Genomic DNA, 19,618 nt, shown 5'->3' with positions numbered 1-19,618 from the left:
AACCATTAAATCAATTCGATTTTTTATTAATACGCACTTCCTTTCGCGTGTATCGTAAGAGAAATAAAGGATTTAAAGAAGGATCTAAAGACAGACAGACAGACAGAACAGACAGAACACACAGACAGACAGACAGACAGACAGACAGACAGACAGACAGACAGACAGACAGACAGACAGACGGACGGACGGACGGACAGACAGACAGACAGACAGACAGACAGACAGACAGACAGACAGACAGACAGACAGACAGACGGACGGACGGACGGACGGACGGACGGACGGACGGACGGACGGACGGACGGACAGACAGACAGACAGACAGACAGACAGACAGACAGACAGACAGACAGACAGACAGACAGACAGACAGACAGACAGACAGACGGACGGACGGACGGACGGACGGACGGACGGACGGACAGACAGACAGACAGACAGACGGACGGACGGACGGACGGACGGACGGACGGACGGACGGACGGACGGACGGACGGACGGACGGACGGACGGACGGACGGACAGACAGACAGACAGACAGACAGACAGACAGACAGACAGACAGACAGACAGACAGACAGACAGACAGACGGACGGACGGACGGACGGACGGACGGACGGACGGACGGACGGACGGACGGACGGACGGACGGACGGACGGACAGACAGACAGACAGACAGACAGACAGACAGACACACAGACACACAGACAGACAGACAGACAGACAGACAGACAGACAGACAGACAGACAGACAGACAGACAGACAGACGGACGGACGGACGGACGGACGGACGGACGGACGGACGGACGGACGGACGGACAGACGGACGGACGGACGGACGGACGGACGGACGGACGGACGGACGGACGGGCGGGCGGATAGATTCTATCCTGGCCGCGGCGGCCTTATTTCGATGGGGGTGAAAACACACGTGTACTTAGATTTAGGTGCACAGTAAAGAACCCCGGTTGGTCCAAATTTCTGGAGTGCCCCACTACGGCGTGCCTCATAACCAGATCATGGTTTTGCCACATAAAACCCCATAATTTTTCTTTGACCAACGCAGGACTTCTGTGGCGGGCTCCTGAACTCCTACGTGACCCGGATGCACCACCGGAAGGGACGCCAAGAGGTGACGTCTACTCGTTCGGCGTAGTGCTCTTCGAGATGCTCGCCAGGTCGGGACCTTTCGGCAAGACTACACTCACAGCCGGCGGTGAGCACGAAACATTCCTCAACAGCATCCGTATCGTCTTGCTCCTCCTCCTCCTCCTGCGCCATCTGGCCAAGACTATATAGGTTACAATATTCATTTTCGTCACGCGAGGGCAGAATTGCCGATCATGCATGCATGCCGTCACTTCCCAAGGTTGGACGCGCGCTGCCCCATGTGGAAGGCCGGGCGCATGCTCACCTAGTTTACAGAGCTGCCCCGAGGTATCAGCTTTCAATGCTCGAGCACATATGGAGTACTTGAGCAAAATGGAGGAAAAGAACTAGGAAGCTTATACCAGCAAGTGTGCCGCCTGTGTGGTGAGCAACACAGAAACAAAGAACGTCGAACGGAAAGTCAGAGAGGTTTAGATAATCTCACGGGTGGCGGCAATGAAAAGAAGCCTGCCATGAGTAACTGCTTAAGAGGAAAAAACGAAATCAGGAAAGAAACAATTTATGATAACTCAAAGGGAAGCTCATTACTTTTGGAAGCGAGATCGGGATGCCTTAAAACACGCACCTATAAAGCGAGATACAAGAAGGAAGAAGCATGTGCTTGCTGCGGTAAAGCTAGGAAAATGGTGGAACATATTTTTTCAGAATGTCTGCCCAGCGTTCGATTTAGGAATCACTGGCCTCCTTGAAGTCCTTGGGTTCAGCGAGACCAGGAGGAAAGTAAACATGACCGCAATCGAGATTAGTAAGAAGCGATTGGAGGATTCGTGGAACAAAAGTAGGGAAACGACAAACAACGGAGACGTACAAACAAAGTTCATAATAGAGGTTAAGAAACTTTGGTTATGGGGATTCATATGTCTTTTTTTTCCTTCTTTAAGACAGGTAAGGCATTAGGCAATAAAATAACAGGAGCTTGGTGGCACAACCCATCGCCCCGTTCCAAAGAAGATACTCATAACATACATCCATCCAGCACGTGGCACCGCGTTTGCCCTATATAATTTCCTGGAAAAAAATTGCTACCCCCGAGCAAATTTTGGCACTAGTGCCTACAGGAGCTGCATGCAATTATGGCGCTTCAGCCAGCACTGCAGTGACGGGTAGTGCCTTGCTTCGCTTACACTTCGTCATACTGGCTTCGAACGGCTTTGCGATTTTGCAAATCATTCCTTTTCAATAAAATATTGCGTTATAAATGCAAGAATCCGCAGCGATTATGGGCGTGTGCAGAGACTTATTGCCTCGCAGTATTCGGAAAAAAATTACGAAGGCTTGGAAATCTTGTAAAGCGTAATATACACCTCTTCAAGAACAAGTGAAGCCGCAAGCACAAAACTTAGACAAATCCATACCACTCCTTCCTATAACAGCTGAACGACTTCGTTGCCAGGGGGATCCCTTCTAGTAATTGCGGCAGAAAACGCACCCATAGTTAGCACCACCTTATATCACCACATGGCAGAGTTGTCGAAGTTTCCTGGAGGGACCTATTTCGCAGGTATTTATTAATTTATCTGTCTATTTATTCAGTTACCTCACATGATACCGAAGGAGTATCGCGTGAGGGGAGGATACAGGGAATCAGCAAAATTAGTATGTGTAAGCTGGCTGCCTTGCAAAGCTCGTGGGGGCCCGGTGAGTCCTGCCGCCTGCTCCACTTTTTCGCAGAGGTCTTGGAGCAAGTCCGTCGTCCTCCTCTCCACCAATCAGCGACGGAGGGCGAGAAGCAGCAGGAAGAGTCACCCGTCAGGACCCCTACTTTGTTCCCACAGGATCGTTTCTAGTAACTGCGGTAGAAAACGCACCCATAGTTAGCACCACCTTATAGCGCCACATGGCAAAGTTGTCGAAGTTTCCTGCGCCCGAAAGTGACCTATGTTTCGCACGTATCTGTGAGCTGGCTGCCTTGCAAAGCTGATCGGCACCCGGTGAGTCCTATCGCCTGCGCCACTTTCTCGCAGAGATGTTGGAGCGCGTCCGGCGCCCTCCTCTCCACCGATCGGGGACGGAGGGCGAGAAGGAAGAGCCGCCCTTCAGGCCCCCGCCTTTGTTGTCAGAGGATCCCTTCTAGTAATTGCGGTAAAAAACGCACCCATAGTTAGCACCGCCTTATAGCACTACATGACAGAGTTGTCGACGTTTCCTGTGCCTGAAGGGGACCTATGTTTCACACATGTCTGTGAGCTGGCTGCCTTGCAAAGCTGATCGGTGCCCGGTGAGTCCTGTCGCCTGCGCCACTTTCTCGCAGAGATCTTGGAGCGCGTACGGCGCCCACCTCTCCACCAATCGGGGACGGGGGGCGAGAAGGAAGAGCCGCCCTTCAGGCCCCCGCTGTCCCAGCTGGCCGGGCCGTGGGACGTGGAGTACGTGCGCGCCCTGCTGACCGAATGCTGGGCCGAGGCGCCCGACCAGCGGCCGGACTTCAAAGCGGTGCGCGCCAGGCTGAGGCACATGCGTCGGGGACTGTGCGTTCATTTGTGCGTTATATACACGGCGAGTGGGAATGGGCTAATTCTCATTCAGGGGACCAATTGCAATGCATGCTCACTGACCTGGAGAGGCAAAGCAGAAGGGCGGGTATAAAAATTAGCCTGCAGAAAAATAAAATAATATTTACCAGTCTCGGAAGAGAACAGAAGTTTACGATAGGTAGCGAGGCACTGGAAGTGGTAAAGTGATACGTCTACTTAGGACAGGTAGTGACTGCGGATCCGGATCATGAGACTGAAACAATCAGAAGAATAATGGGCTGGGGTGCGTTTGGCAGGCATTCTCAGATCATGAACAGCAGGTTGCCATTGTCCCTCGAGAGAAAAGTGTATGACAGCTGTGTCTTACCGGTACTCACGTACGGGGCAGAAACCTGGAGGCTTACGGAAAGGGTTCTACTTAAATTGAGGACGACGCAACGAGCTACGGAAAGAAGAATGATGGGTGTAACGTCAAGGGATAAGAAGAGAGCAGATTGGGTGAGGGAGCAAACGCGAGTTAATGACATCTTAGTTGAAATCAAGAAAAAGAAATGGGCATGGGCAGGACATGTATAATGAGGAGGGAAGATAACCGATGGTCATTAAGGGTTACGGACTGGATTCCAAGAGAGGGCAAGCGTAGCAGGGCGCGGCAGAAAGTTAGGTGGGCGGATGAGATTAAGAAGTTTCCATGGATAACATGGCCACAATTAGCCTCTGACCGGGGTAGTTGGAGAAATACGGGAGAGGCCTTACCACTGCAGTGGGCGTAGCCAGGCTGATGATGACACAGTGAATGAGTACACGGGCGCGATCATTGTCAAAAGGCAACTCCGGAGATTTTTCGATGTCCATTGATCTTAATAAAATTTTGAATATACGTTCTCTTTTTCACGCTGATTACCTGTGCCAAACCATATGGCTGCAAGTCGTGTAGTTTTCCTGAACATGAATTTTAAATATCGGTTGCGTTCCCGACTCGTTACTTTCTACTGGCCGCCCTGTGTTTGTGACGTCAGAGACTACGCCGCCACTGCCGCTGAAATCGTCGCGTAAATCGCCGCTGCCTAGTTCGGAAACTCTGTAAAAGCTCCCTGTGTCGTCAGGAGACATCATCAGCTTCGCTTCTTCGGCGTTAGCGCCAAGTGTACTGCGTGTTTAGCACGCGTTCTGCGTGTTTACATTATGGTAGTGTAGGATCTGACGTCATCGACTCACTGTGCCGTCACACGAATCAGCTACCCGTTTCGATTTCGGTATCTCGTTTATTGGTTATGTTAAATTACTGCGGAATTTCTAAGCAAATTGAATCATCCTAACGGTGACAGGACTGGGAATGCCATTTGAAAGTGACAATATCCTAGCATGGTTAAAAAACACCGAAGTTTCCCTTTAAATTTTACGGAATTTAAAAAGAAAATCGCCTGTAGCAGGTACCTTGAGCTGGATTATTCGAAGAAGCGCGAGAAATTACTAGCACGAGCAATTGAAACACGTAATAACTTATTAATAAAATGAGTAATTAACTTTTTAATTAATTACGTTACGGCACATATTGCTATGTGCGAAATGTATCCGGTTAGTTCGCAAGACCTATCCACCTGGAATTAATCTCCAGGGTGACACCAATTTCCAGATATCATTAGCCAAAGTTCGGGACGAGATACGCGGGTGCATTCCAGTTACTTTTGTGCGTCATGCATAAAAGAGCGTTCTGTTAAAAAAGTAAGTGTAACGGCGCTTTGTTACGGCGGGTTTGATGGCGCCTATCTCCAACCTGATGTCGTTCTGAAGGTTCATTCCAAGTGAAGACGCACTGCATGCTCACCTGCTACAATTCCGTAAATTGCCATATGTACCGTAAAGTAATTAATTATAAAGTCAATTGGTCAATTTTCTTTGAGCCGTTAGAGATGCGTTTTCATTTCTCGTGTTAGTAATGTCCGCTCTCTGACTAATCCAGCTAAAGGACTTGAGTTATGTTATCTGCAAAAAGTTATTTTTCAATAATTCCGTAACGCTTAAAGATGATCATCCCGTATGTACTACATAAATGCGGGACCATGTGCCACCGCAGATTGTCGTTATTGTCACCGTGACGATGAGGATGAAAGCGATTGTGGTGTCGATGATGACGATGATCATATGGTCACTTTCGTGAGGACTTTTTTTTTCTCTATGTTTCGAACTTACCAGCAAGCCCAGCATCGTGGACAACATGCTGTCCATGATGGAGACGTACGCGACCAACCTGGAGGCCCTGGTGGACCAGCGCACCGACCAGCTGGCACAGGAGAAGCGACGGGCCGACGCACTGCTGTACGAGATGCTGCCCAGGCAAGTGACATGTCCATCACTCCTTACTCTTTTACGCGTCTCGTCTTGTAACCATCAGTCAACGCGACCTAAAACGTTTGCTTCGCCTCAGCATACATCTGGTTACCAGACGAGCTGTACGCTTGCTTGCCTGTACACTGCTGTACAGTGTACAGCAGTGTACAGCAGTGTACTGCGAGCTGTACACTGCTTGCCTACAAGTCCCTTGTTCGGGCAAAACTTGAATATGCATCTGCCATCTGGAGCCCGCACCAAACATATCTTATCACCTCACTTGAATCTGTTCAGAACCGCGCTATTAGGTTCATTCATTCACAATATTCATATGATGTCAGTATTTCCGCACTTAAAACACAATCCGGACTAACATTACTATCTAATCACCGACGCACTGCTAGTCTTGAGCTCTATCACAAGTTCTTTTTCAGTACCCTTCATCATGCGCCATACATCGTTCCTGCAGCACGCATCTCTCACCGCACCAGTCATCCGCAGCAAGTCGCACGGCCACGTGCCCGAACCACTCATTTTTCCGCCTCGTTCATTCCTCGAGCAGCTAAAGACTGGAACGGCCTTCCTGCTGACATTGGTAGCATCACTTGCCTGTCTTCATTCCTACAGCGTGTGATTGATCACTTTGAATATAACTTATGAAGTGTACCAAATGTGGAACTTATGTTAAACCCACCCCTTATGTAATACCCCCTCCGGGGGTCTTTAAGGACAATAAACTGAACTGAACTGAACTGAACTGAACATGCGGGCATGGTGACTGCAACGCATGCTAATGTAACCAACCTGTTCTGAGTTACAGGACGGTGGCTGACCAGCTGAAGCGTGGAAAGAAGGTCGAGGCGGAGAGCTTCGACTCGGTCACCATCTACTTCAGCGACATCGTGGGGTTCACAAGACTATCGGCACTGAGCACACCGATGGAGGTCAGTGTATAGACAGCTGAACGCTTAATTTTTTCTTTTAAGTGGAGCTTTTTTTTTTCTCTCTCCCGCCAACTTTGACGGTGCTAGCTGCTGGCTTGCATGATATACGGGTCACGAAGGGTCGGGGCTCTGTGACACCGCTGTGGTCACAATGCAACACCGGCGTTTCGCTCCTGGTGCTGTCAGTACCTGCTGCGCGAGCACAGAAGAATGGTTTCCAGGCGTCGTGTGCGCGCCCCGTATGGAAAACAATGACACGCTCTTGATTGTTGAAGTTCTTGTGTGAAATCATTTAACATTAAAGCCAAGTTATTATGTTGCTTCCAACGAGTTCGATTTGTCTGTGACGTCTTTTATTCGTTAACGCCAATAGCCGACGGTAACAGCACTTTTAACACGTCGTTTGGCATTTTATGCACTTTTATACAAAAAGACCTAAAAAAGTTCTTGAGCTAGACGTTCTGAGTGAGTTTACCAAAATAGACTCTAGTGACAGCAGTAGTGGATCTTACCGCACATAGAACGTATACTAGCATATTCCAAGTGATGAGGTTATGTTTAGAAGAAATTCTATTTTCAGTCTTATCATATGCCAAGACGTCTATAGCAGTTTGTAGCCGTTTCAAGAGGTTTTTAAGAGGTGTGTTTCGTGGGACGGGGTGGTTGACTGTGGATGGTAGGCGGGCTCATTTCAGCAGTGTGGCCGGTTTACGGAGTCTGGCTTAGGACTTCAGCGCGAGCTGGTTCCCAAACGTGACGCGGAACAGAGTCAATACGCATTGAATAGCGGCTTGCAGCGCGAGATGCACACCGGTTCGCAAAACGCTCGCGCGCGGTCGGGGCGACGGCGTCTATCGATATAACGCCAGCGACCAAACAGCATGCGAACGGGAATCACGTCTCGCTTACGGGTGCAGTCTAGTTTTCTGGGAGAGAGACGCCTCGCGGGACGAGTTCTGTTCGGTGGACAGATAGTGTGTGCGATGGACGCGTAAGCTTCTGCATGATGTGTATACTGCGGTGTCGGAGCGCGCGACAAGTCTGCTTTGAGCGAGGCGTTTCCCGACGAAAACGCGCCCGACGTCGTCGTGTGGTGTGTGACAGCAAATGACAGTTGAAGAAGAACAGCGTTCCTCCGAAACGCCAGAAGAAGCTTGAATCGCGTGAATCCGCAATTTCCTTTTAAAAAAAAGAAAAAGAAAGCCAAATATGTCTTACAGCCTGAGAAGCTATACAAGGAGAACACAATGATCGATGGAAGGAAAGTTCATATGCGTAACACTAAGACGCAGGAAGTGTACAGTACGAATTAGAAGCCAATCGATGTTAGCAGATATTCCTAGTTGACATTAAGATCAAGAAACGAAGTTGCACAGGTGATATAAACAGCACAGCAGGTGCCGGCGTGGTCTATTATAGTAACAGATTTCGTGCCCCAAATGATTGAAAGCGCAGGTCAGTTGATTACGCGCACAATTAATTGGAGATGTTTTAATTAATTAGAGAGGTTTACGTGTCTTGCCACGGACTTAAATCGGGCTGCTGCTGCTGGTGATTATGATGATGGTGATGATGATGCCACAGTTCTCTTCGCCACCTGTCGCCGTGCGCGACGCAGGTGGTGGAGCTCCTGAACGACCTGTACACGTGCTTCGACGCGGTGATCGAGAACTACGCGGTGTACAAGGTGGAGACCATCGGGGACGCCTACATGGTGGTGGGCGGGCTGGCGCGTCACCCGGGCGTAGCGCACGCCTCCCAGGTGGCGTCCATGGCGCTTCATCTGCTCAGGATCGTGCGTCACTTCCGCATCCGGCACAGGCCGGACGAGACGCTCATGCTTCGAGTGGGATTGCACTCGGGTGAGCGCGCGACGCTAGACATAGTATGTACGTACGTCATTACGTCATTCAACGATACTCCACGACTTCCGGTTTACAGCAGGTTTACATCTTGGGGAACCTATAGGTCTATGCGCGCGCCTGTTGATAAGGTATCCCAAGATGGCGGAAGCAGACGACAGCAGCGGATGTGACGTCACGTGCACACTATGTATAGACACGGTCAAGTTTCACGCGTATTCACAAGACAGAAAAAAAAAACCTACGTGTACAGAAACGACGTCCAGCAAACTAATATGCGAAAGATATTTTCATCTGAGAGAACCGCGAAGCTACATGCAAAAGGAAATCATTTTCTGATGACTTATCAGATGAGGTGTGAGTTGACGTTTAGGTAATGAGGCCAACGAAATAAGGTGGTGGCGGCCATGTTAATTTACATGTTACTCGCCGTGTAGAATCGTGAAATATTTTTCAAAATGCATAAGCATTTCTATGCCTAGCCAACGATAAATTTGTCCGTCAGTCCCGTAAGACGAATGCAATGGCTCATATACCTCCCAACATTGACTCATACCCCTTAAGCAAGCAAAAAAATTCAATGGCTCATACCCACGTAAGGCAGAGTCTACAAGCACTCAGCAAAGTAACATGAACAGTGCATACATTCACTGAAACGGTCCATACAACACACGTTTAAATAAAAAACAAGCTCAAAACAATCATTCGAACCATCAATCAAGCATTGCATACTTCCCTCAGCAATTGTAGTGGTGTTTTTGCAATAGCTTCGCTGGACATCCAGGTTGATGAGGACCGGTGAGAGCTGATAACGCTCGGATCATGTTTGATAATGTTGATAACTGACGATGCGGGTTGATAAGAGTTTATGCTGGTCGAATCAAGTTTCCTAACATTGATAATGACACCGGGCTGAGTGGAGATGAGTAAGTGGCACAATGAGTACGCATGCTTATATAGACAACTCCCAGAAGAGTTTCTACGTGAACTTTTTCATTGTTTGTCACGGTGGGTAACAGAGGAGCCACAAACTAACATTTGGGAAGCGGAAAACGCTGTTAGTGGGGGCCTAGCGATAAGGAGTTTCAGAGAAGGCATCGATTCTCACAGTAATGCGTGTGTTCTCATGTCCTTGAAAATAAATGAATCAGTAGAGAAAGTCCGTGCCTTGAAAGCTGGTTTTTCCACAACAATAGAATGTGCGCAATGAAGCCCACTTTAAGAGTTGCCTTTATCGCATTTTGCTGCTCCGGGAAGTTCTGGGATGCCTTTTCTGATGCCGTTCCTATTCACGCTACCTCAGCGGTCAGAGTGACCCTGCGCAAGGTGTTATCAATGGGATGAGCCAGCCGCGAACGGCGGATGATAATAGGGGCATAGAATCGGGGTAAAGGCATAGCTACTTAATCACGCGGCCATGGTGACAGCGTATATATAGGCATTGGAAGTGAGTGTGTCGCCAAAATATAAACAAAAAATTAAAATAATAAATAAATAAATGAATAAATACCAGCATATATTTGACAAAACATAATGTCGAACCTGGCTATTATGTTCACTAATTATACTATACAACGTGAGCAGGGAAACCTATTGAGCACGGCGAACAGGAACGATCGTGCGCTGCTGCTTCGCGAAAGCCTGTTTTTCTCGTATTATTTTTTTTCCTTCGACGTTTCGCCGACACAATAGCAAAAGCACGTGACCTCTATCCTCTATATTATTGCGACATCGAGTAGCATCCCGAGCAGGCTGCCCAAGGCCCAGAACATACGCATCATCACTTACGAACTTAAGCTCCTCTAAGAGCACACAGTCGAACAATGCCTTTCCTTGCCAAAGTGGGTCGTGGCATATCACGCGGCCTTCTACGTGAAACCAGCCCCGACGAACCTCATGCGTACCGCAGGTCCAGTATGCGCCGGAGTCGTGGGCAGGAAGATGCCTCGCTATTGCCTCTTCGGCGACACGGTGAACACCGCTTCCCGGATGGAGTCCACAGGAACACGTGAGTCATTCGCACGAGGCTCAAGAGCTACCCGTAAGTTCGGGAACGAATATTTCTCGCCTGTCTGAGCGATATTTGAAGAATACATAACAGCTATATTAAGTAGATCTTCTATATAGCGACGCAGTACGTGATTATAATTACTTGTGGCCGCGGCTGGTTTTACAAGTTTTCTGGTTCCCCCTAGCCCCCATTTAAGAAAACGTCCAGCTATACAATCTTTGCAAATGAAGTGCTGATGGTACGAAAGACATTTGATGAGCAGTAGCCTGCAATGGTAATCCCAGCGAAATTCAACATGCCGTGGCCTTGGACAGAATCGCAGAGGAGCCCGAGTTTTTTGGAACACCTTTTTGTGTTCTGCATTCGTGGACCAGTGAGTGAGGATCGTCCATTCGCAGAACAGTTCGTATGATCCAGTACTTCGCAATATCCGGAGCTGCGCGGTCGTGAGGGTATTAAACGTAGTACTTGCGAACATAACCAGCCACAACGACACACATAGTTCTTACGAAGTAGAGGCTATATACACGAAGTTAATACGTATAACTGAATTGACGCTTCTCCAATGGCAAAACGACCACATTTACTGTTAGGGGAGGCTTCAGTAAGCTAGAAGAGACGCTATAACGGAAGTGGATGGCGACACTCCCCTGAATCATGTGCTCGCTCTAACTCACTGTGAAGTCATGAATTTTTGACAACGTATACTCGCGTCCACTTAAATCTTTATCGGTAAAGAAAGGACAACATTGCATCCTAAGTTAGCCAAAATAACATAACCTAGCAAGTTTAAACGCGTTTTCAAGCAAAAAAAAAATTAACGGCTCGAATACTGCAGTGTGCACACTGCAGCAAGCACACTGAACCACACTGGAGTGTGCTTCAGCTAACTCGTGCAAAGCCTTAAAAAATTCACGTGTCTGTTGCAAGAATGCAACCAACTTAATATTGTTCGCTGTCCTCTTGGGCAACTCAAGTACATTTTAAGTATATTATGTTGTTTAACTAACTCTTAACGTATTGCTTGAATCACAAAATATTCAACGCAGAAGTCGGGAGAACTATTCAAACAATTTATTTCCGTGGTGATAGTTGCTATGTGCTTAATGTTACAAGGCTGCAAGAGAAGCACGGGGTACTTGAAAAAGCCCCACGTCACTATAGGGGCTTAGTGTCGTTAAACATGCTACAAACCCATTAACGACGCTCCACGCAGACCGAAGAGGCCGCAAGCAAAACATGATAGACGATGGCTTCAGCCGTCGTCTCCGATAAATCGCCATCCGCCGCCAAGACCTCATTGGCCTTCGCGCAGCCAAAACACCGACAGAGTTTTAGGAATAGCCATGCGTCATTCATCGCATATCCCATGGCTTCATTTGCGTTATAGCTTTAACAGACAAGGTATGTCGACAAAAGTGGAAGCCGATTAAGGTCATTGTATTCAATACATATCCGTCGCTCAGGGCCTGTTTATGCCTTCAGTCAGCGTGCATAATTGATCACCCGCTGGTAACATGTTTGAGGGAACTAATGTCACTGCGTACGAGCGTCCAGTCACGTGATACATTCTTCAAATATCGCACGCTTGCTTTGCTGTTAGGAAAAAAATAAAACCCCAGCAGCAACAGTCAAGGTAAATGATTATTTCAATATTTCTTAAGAGGCTATACAACTACTGCGCGTACATCGGATTCCGCGCTTAAAGCAATACATTAAGAGGTGGTTAATTAACTATTATAAATACTTACATATGTTCATAGTAAAAAAATATTTGGACTTGCTTAAGAGGACAGTGAACAATAGTAAGTTGGCTGCACTCTCGTAAAGCGCTCGTGGATGTTTTTAATGGTGGGCACGAATAAGCTGGTGGACCCTGTATAAAATTTTTACGTCACAATGACGTAACGACGTTGATGTTGCGGCGGGAAGTTTAAAGAAGGTAAAGTTTACCTCCGTTTTCTCCTCAAATAATGGACCTTTTGCAGCCAAATGAATGAAAACAAGGGTAGTGAAAGAATGATTGGCCAGTTTAAACTGATTTACTGTTGCTATGCAGATATCAGGGCCGGAAGAGTAGACACTGTAACGATTATATTTCCATGCTATTCCTTATCAGGCTTTAGCACTGGCCCAAGCAGCACCCTTTTCACGTGCCCCGACCAGTCATTAATGGTGTCTGATATTTGAAAGGAATAGAATCGAACAAAAGCAATCCGTGCATTACAGAGACCATGGCTGGTTAGTACACACCCACATAGCATTCAAGATTTGCATAGCACAAGGCCATTTCAACATGGCTAAGGCCTGCTTACGCGTAAGCAGAGCACCAGCACTTTTGCAATCAGAAGTACTAATCGAAACCGTCGCTTCTCAACCATCTGAAAGCACTGAGCCAGTCGTATGTCAGCTTAGTGGCAAACTGGTAGTTTGTCTAGAGGGCACCTCGTTCCATGCAGCACTCAAGATCCACTGCAGCGAGAGCTGCAAGCAGCTCCTGGACAAAGCAGGAGGGTACGTCCTGGAAGAACGAGGACTCGTCTATGTTAAGGCAAGGTTCCTCCTTATTTTCAAGACATTATCAGTTTTGTCACAAACTTCCACTGATTAACAGCATTTATGGAGAGCGCGGGCTTTTGTGATTATGCAGCAGCCAAGATATTGAATGCTCTCTCACTGTGCATTAAAAATAATGTGCACGTTGCAAGCTGTGCTAAACAGTAGATTAAATGTGACACATATGTTTCACCCTTCTAAACAAAGCTGTTTCTGTATCATATGCTTTCCTCTTACTATTCTTTGTATTATGCAAAAGGAGGTGAGGCTTGCAGACAGGACACAAGAGTAGAGAAGTGGACAACACGAACAACACAAACACGGTGTTCGTGTTGTCCACTTCTCTACTCTTGTGTACTGTCTGCACACCTCACCTCTTTTTTGCATAATGAATCCTTACCAACTAGCTCAGCTTTCTGTCGTTTTGTATTTGTGTTGGCAATTTTATCTCTATTGCATTTGTACCAAATCATATTACAGTACATTAACTTTTGTTCCTCTACAAACATACATAAAGCTAACACATGCTGTGTTATAGAACATTGTGATATTTTTGCATGGGGCCCATTTCATGCTTGATTGGCAAGGTCCCAGGCGGTCACTATGCGAACTCCTGACTTGTGACTGAATAAAATTCTTCTCCACGCCTTACACAAACACAATCTCGCGTCTCAGTGCTTCGTTTATTAATTCATAGTACCCTGCATGAGGAGAGAGCCCATCAACCACGTGTTGCAGCTAATGTCAGCCAAGCTGTTCAATGAAGAGTTAAAAAACACAGCGCATGTTACAACCATAAGATATGCGGCGTGCAGTTGTCAGAGGTCTAATGATTGAATGTTCTATGTTTAAAACTGTATCTTGCATTGTGTTTCGTTTATATATACATATATATTCATTCAACAGCTGGGCTAATGTTAGCTGGGACACCCCATATAGATTATCAACTCCACACCAGTATGCTGTATCTGCAAATCAAGGTCAACTTTAGATGTTCTTATTTTGTGCTTTGCATACTGATGTTTCTGTTGTTGCCTATATTTCAGCAATTCTTTCCTCATGTTAATGTTAGCTGTGGAGAGACGTATACAAGGATAAGTACCCAGCCCTCCAAACAAATGTCACATGCAAAGTGGTACAGAAAAGAAAGCTCTCTACATGTACCCTATCTGCAAGGGAAGGTTCACCAGTGATCGAAATGTGAGCTCAGTTCGCAACACATTGACATCTCCTCCGATGGTCATTTTAGCACCCATTGTAGTCTATGAATATCAAAAGACGTGAATTTGGCCAGTGGTCAAAACAACAAGTGCCCTTTTACTAAAAACGCGAGTTAAAAGCTCATAACGGGTTTGTTGTGTCCATTCTTTGTATTGCACCGTAGTTGTCAGGCTGCCTTCTCGTCTTCTGCTGTCATTTCCCTCGTAACATGGTAAACAACAACATATTGTCTATTATGTTATTTAATTCAGTCATTTGACCATCTGCGTGTGCGGATGTTTCAGTTTATTGTCTCAGCATTTCTTGGCGGCGGCAGTGAAATTTTGTTGTATCGAGGTCGCATGCAAACACACTTTGTTATATTAAAGTTCTAAATATGCGGTGTTATATGGACAATAGGTTATGAAAAGTAATATACTTTGCTATATCAAGAATTTCATTATACTGAAGTTCATTGTATTGAGGTTTAACTGGTCTGCTCCTGACCACCGTCAGTTGCACTTCGCTCCTTGAAGAGGCACAATGTGTGTCGAGTGAGCTCCCGAACAACACTCTGCAATGTGGTGAACATGGTTAAAATAATGAACCTGGAATCTCAAAGAGGTGCGACATAATGCTAAGGCATTTCTATCGCGTTTATTGCTAAATCGCCACTGAATTTCGCTTGAACTCTTGCAGTTTTGTGTTCTTATTGCTCTGCTTGATGCAGGGAAAAGGAGACATGCGGACATTCTGGCTCGAGGGTCGAGCATCTGGTGTCCGGTGCCGTTCGACCACTGGCTTCCAGAACATTGAAAGCTGGTCAGGCCCATACGATTCTCAGCCATCGGAGGGCAGTCATTCTTGCCCGGACCTGGGTGCGCCACCCTGGCAGGGCATCAGCTGAAACCTGGCACACCCATCAACATACGTTGAAATACAACCACGCCGAAACTACCAAGAACCCTGTCTTTTCGTTGTTTCTGTCTTTGCCAGCATCAGTGACAATGCTGCAATTCAGGCTATGACAGGCAATTATGGGAGGAGGAAAGGAAGCAACACGATGAAATTTACATCAGTGTTTGTCCTACAACAGGTCTAGCGCTTAGTGTTTCAACCTATACATGCCTTATGGCAACAGCAACACGTTTCACACATGTGACCTCACACATGTGGCCTTTAATCTGCTCACTTGAATGTACAAATGGCAGCAAGGTGAGGAATGTAATAGCTAAACACAATGTTACACAGTATTAGAGTACACAGGCAACCATTATTTATTACCTGCTTTGACAGTCAAACTGTATTCCTTAAAAACAGTTAGAAAATGCAGCCTGACAAAAGTGGCGCACAGCAGTTGGGAAGAAGTGAACGCCAATGAGAAAAGGCTCCCTTGCAATCGTACCAACGATGGCTGTGCATTCAACACGTGTGGCAACTGACACACTTGGGTTAGATGTCACATTGTTTGCCACTCTTCCAGCTGGGCTCTGTAGAAAAACAATGACACAACATGGTAGGTTCTATGCCACATCTATAACACATCTCAGTCACAACTGAAACTCTGAAGCGGGTCATTTCTGCGCGGCTTCTTGCCGTACTTTCTGTTGCGTTCCTCACGTGTCCTGGGTCGCTTGACGGGCTGCGGAGCCTTGGCACTTTCCTTCTGGAGACTGCGCTGCAGCGTCGGAGGGATGATGTAATCCGGGCAGTGCTTGAGGTGCGGCTGGTGCTTTATGATGTGCAGCGCCTTGTCGTGTCGCAAGAGTTGCTTTTCCCTCGGGTTCTCCTCAAAGAAGGACTGCAGCTTCTGCGACGAGAGCATCTCCGTCTTGATCTCTTTCAGACGCGCCTCTCGCACCGCGATTCGCGTCACGGCGCGAAAGGCGTCCTTGCTCCTGTACCGGAACGGTTCGATCTCTTCCATGCGGAACAGGTAGGGCTTGAGCGTGCCCTCTGGGAGCGCCTTCTGGACGGCTTCGAGCAGGTGCGCCTCCCGGTCCTTGACCAGTGACAAGGCCGTCCCTTTGCGGTCTCCACGCGCCGTCCGTCCCACGCGGTGCTGGTAGGCCTGCACGGTCGTCGGGAAGTCGAGGTTGATGACGTTCGCGACGTTCTGGAAGTCCAGGCCCCGGCACACGCCGTACTCGGGGTCCTGGTTGCGCTTCTTGCTCTTCTTGGGCGCCTTGTCCTGGGCTTCGACGCCCTTCTCGTCCGACGCGACCATGATCTCGTAGCGGCCCTCGTTGAACTGGTTCAGGATGAGGGCGCGCGACGCCAGAGGGAGCTCGGAGTTGAGCACGCAGCAGCGCACGCCGAACTGCTCGAGGAAGAGCTTGACGACGAAACAGCGGTCCACGGTGGTGACGAAGATCAGGGTCTTGCCCACCACGAGCCGGAGCTTGAACAGCGCGCACAGGAGGGCGAACTTGTCGTCCTCTTCGCAGCGGATGACGTACTGGGCGAGCCGCTGCTGGTCCTGCTCGCCCTCCTGAAGCTTCAGCGTCACCGGATTGCGGAGTGCCAGGCGCTTGAGGTTCAGCACCTCGGGACTGAGCGTGGCCGAGGTGAGCACCGTCTGGCACCGGTTGGGGAGTCGCGTGAGCAGCTCGTTGAGGTCCTGCTCGTGTCCGAAGGACAGCACGAGGTCTGCCTCGTCGATGACGAGCATCTCGAGCTTGAGCGTCAGGTGTCCCGCCTTCAAGTGGGCCAGCAACCGCGACGGCGTGCCAACGACGACGGCCGGGCGCTCGGCCAGCAGCGGCCTTTGGACGGCCAGATCGGCGGTGCCCGACACGTCGACGCAGCGCAACCACGTACCGGACAGCTGGGAGACGCAGCGCGCTATCTGACTGCACAGCTCTTTCGTGGGCGCGAGGATGAGACCTCGAGTCGCGGGCTCCTGGTCGCCGCGGTACTGCATCAGCCGGTGGATCATCGGGAGGCAGAAGCCGCCCGTCTTGCCGCTGCCAGTGCGGGCTCGAGCCAACACGTCCTTGCCTTCGAGGATGAGCGGCACGGCTTTCTCCTGGATGGGGGTCGGCTTGCCCCAGCCGAGCTTGGCGATGGCCTTGAGCAGGCGATCGTCGAGGCCCATCTCGTGGAACTCGAGCTCTTTGCTCGACATGCTTACCGTTGCTGGGCTCGCGCTGACAAAATGTGTATGTCAGGCACACAATGTGCGATTCACACTACGACGCACGCACGCACGTTGTCTACGACAGCTGCTTACGGCCGCGCGGGGGCCGCCATGTTGCTTTTGAATAGCTCTAATCCCAAACAAGCACAGACCAAGAGCACATTTGCGCGTACGTCACGCCCAAAACGTGTGGCGCTAGTTTACGCATAAGATTGCGTGGCGATATTATTTTAAACAGCTGTTTAGAAGTACAACTATCTAACAAATCTTTCATTAAAAAACAAAAAAATTAGGGGAGTGTTTATTGTTTATACTTTTATGGGAGTGATTAGCGCATGACGTCAAAAATGCCTTTTTTTGCTATATTTTAGATGCTCGCCGTGAGAGGACGCTCGTTGCCTTTCCAACTTCCGGCGGCGGCCGAACGCTTCCGCCGCCGCGTCCGACAGGCGTCTGCTAGCGAGCGTTCTCGCGGGCGTTTTTTTCGTCTGTTCGTTAGTTAGTCAGTTTCATGATAGCAACGGTTTGCCCGCATGTTATTACGTCGTGCAGCACGGTGCTGGTATGTTATACGTTTTATACGTCTTGTCAGCTTTGCGTTAATCTCTATGCGGCAAATGTGTTTTTTAAAGAATATTAATTGGCTTTCACCAGCTGCGCTGTATCGACACACGCGTGTTAAACTTGGGCCTTACGTTTTAGCCTGTGATGTCGTTGCCTCCGCCAAAGCACCAGCCGTCAGGATATGGTCGAGTTTCTACAGTCCATCGCTTTTTGCTTTTGCTTGCTCGTCTTGCTTGAACGAAAAAGCGCTTAATTCGAGTTTGCTTTGCAGACAAGTGCTGCTTGGTCGACCGAGTTCATTGATCGCACACAACAGAACTGTCCCGGTGCAACAAGTGAAAGTTAACTTACGTGCAGTTCATACTGCCGACAGTTCGAGGACGAATTGCACTGTAGTTCGCGTTCACCGACACTCGCGAAAGGTCAAGAACGCGTAAATTAAACAATACGTGCAGCGTTTGAGCTCAACATGTGAGGCCCACCGATGCAAATTCGAAGTTACAGCTGTGTGTCGACGTGCCCGATTTCTGAGTTACTTGAGTGCTACGTGAGAAAATCACTGCATGCACGGCCGTCCTCACATATATTCAATTTCTTTTTTAATATTCGAAGGAAAGACGTGCTTCTTCGTAAGAAACCCAGCTTATTGGCTGCACTGTTGATCGACTGCATTTGGCAGTGCGTCGGAATTACCGGAACAGAAACAAATACAAGAAACGAGAAATAGCGATATTTTGAGCGGAACGGAAACGAAACCAAAACATTACTTATTTCCCTTCGGAGTGAAACCGAAATATTTTTTGATCGGTTCAAGAGGGCAAATCGGCCATCCCAAACAACCAACGTCAGGCAGCGTATATAAGCACAAGTAAAAGCATTAGCGCGTATCTCAGGCGAAGCGCGTATCTCAGGCAGGGATAGTGCGAGCGATATATCCGATCGAGCGCTCCACTAATCTTAAAGGGACACTAAAGTGAAAAACGATTTCTTCTGCATCAGTAAATTACCGTTCTACAACACCAAAAACACCACTCGTACAACGACAAGACGTTTGGAAAGCCAGAAAAAGCGCAAGCACGAAATACGGGTGGCGACGCCTACTCAAGTCCCCGCACCTGGGGGCTGTGACGTCTTGGATTTTGATGGCATCTTCTAGGGCCTACTAATTATATTAGCGGTACAGATTTACTACAATGTGTTCTAACGGAACCAAATATTAAACATGGCAAGTTTCGGAAACCTTTATTCAGCCAACGCGGCCCAAATGCGAAAAGATACTTTGGAATCCCTGACGTCACGCTGTCGTACCGGCGCTGAGGTTTCGACGCGAAATTCAAATACTGATACTTGTACCTTCATTT

The 19,618-nt window shown here is 48.3% G+C and overlaps 2 protein-coding genes across 3 annotated transcripts in view; one reads left to right on the top strand and one right to left on the bottom strand.

The window, feature by feature from the left end:
* Positions 1 to 15,563, top strand: part of LOC139049081 (guanylate cyclase 32E) — a 29,793-nt gene extending 14,230 nt beyond the window's left edge. For both annotated transcript variants that reach the window (XM_070524291.1, XM_070524290.1), the window contains exons 11-18: positions 1,073 to 1,222; positions 3,428 to 3,644; positions 5,847 to 5,987; positions 6,802 to 6,925; positions 8,544 to 8,787; positions 10,697 to 10,795; positions 13,258 to 13,349; positions 15,285 to 15,563. In XM_070524291.1, coding sequence (XP_070380392.1) covers positions 1,073 to 1,222; positions 3,428 to 3,644; positions 5,847 to 5,987; positions 6,802 to 6,925; positions 8,544 to 8,787; positions 10,697 to 10,795; positions 13,258 to 13,349; positions 15,285 to 15,461 — 1,244 coding nt within the window. In that variant the 3' untranslated portion in view covers positions 15,462 to 15,563. The remainder of the gene's footprint in view (positions 1 to 1,072; positions 1,223 to 3,427; positions 3,645 to 5,846; positions 5,988 to 6,801; positions 6,926 to 8,543; positions 8,788 to 10,696; positions 10,796 to 13,257; positions 13,350 to 15,284) is intronic.
* Positions 15,564 to 15,807: 244 nt separating this feature from the next.
* Ddx56 (putative ATP-dependent RNA helicase DDX56) lies at positions 15,808 to 17,808 on the bottom strand. The gene has a single exon (XM_070524299.1). The coding sequence runs from the start codon at positions 17,679 to 17,681 to the stop codon at positions 16,101 to 16,103; it is 1,581 nt and encodes a 526-aa protein (XP_070380400.1). The 5' UTR covers positions 17,682 to 17,808; the 3' UTR covers positions 15,808 to 16,100.
* Between the last annotated feature and the right edge of the window lie 1,810 nt (positions 17,809 to 19,618).

The sequence above is a fragment of the Dermacentor albipictus genome, chromosome 8 (assembly GCF_038994185.2).
Source record: "Dermacentor albipictus isolate Rhodes 1998 colony chromosome 8, USDA_Dalb.pri_finalv2, whole genome shotgun sequence".
NCBI lineage: Eukaryota > Metazoa > Arthropoda > Arachnida > Ixodida > Ixodidae > Dermacentor > Dermacentor albipictus.
The sequence above is the reverse complement of the archived record's forward strand: the minus strand, read 5'-3'. Positions and strand labels throughout refer to the sequence as shown.

Bases quoted from the DNA above. Each gene is read 5' to 3' on its own strand.
- Ddx56 (XM_070524299.1), bottom strand. From the start codon at position 17,681: ATGTCGAGCAAAGAGCTCGAGTTCCACGAGATGGGCCTCGACGATCGC.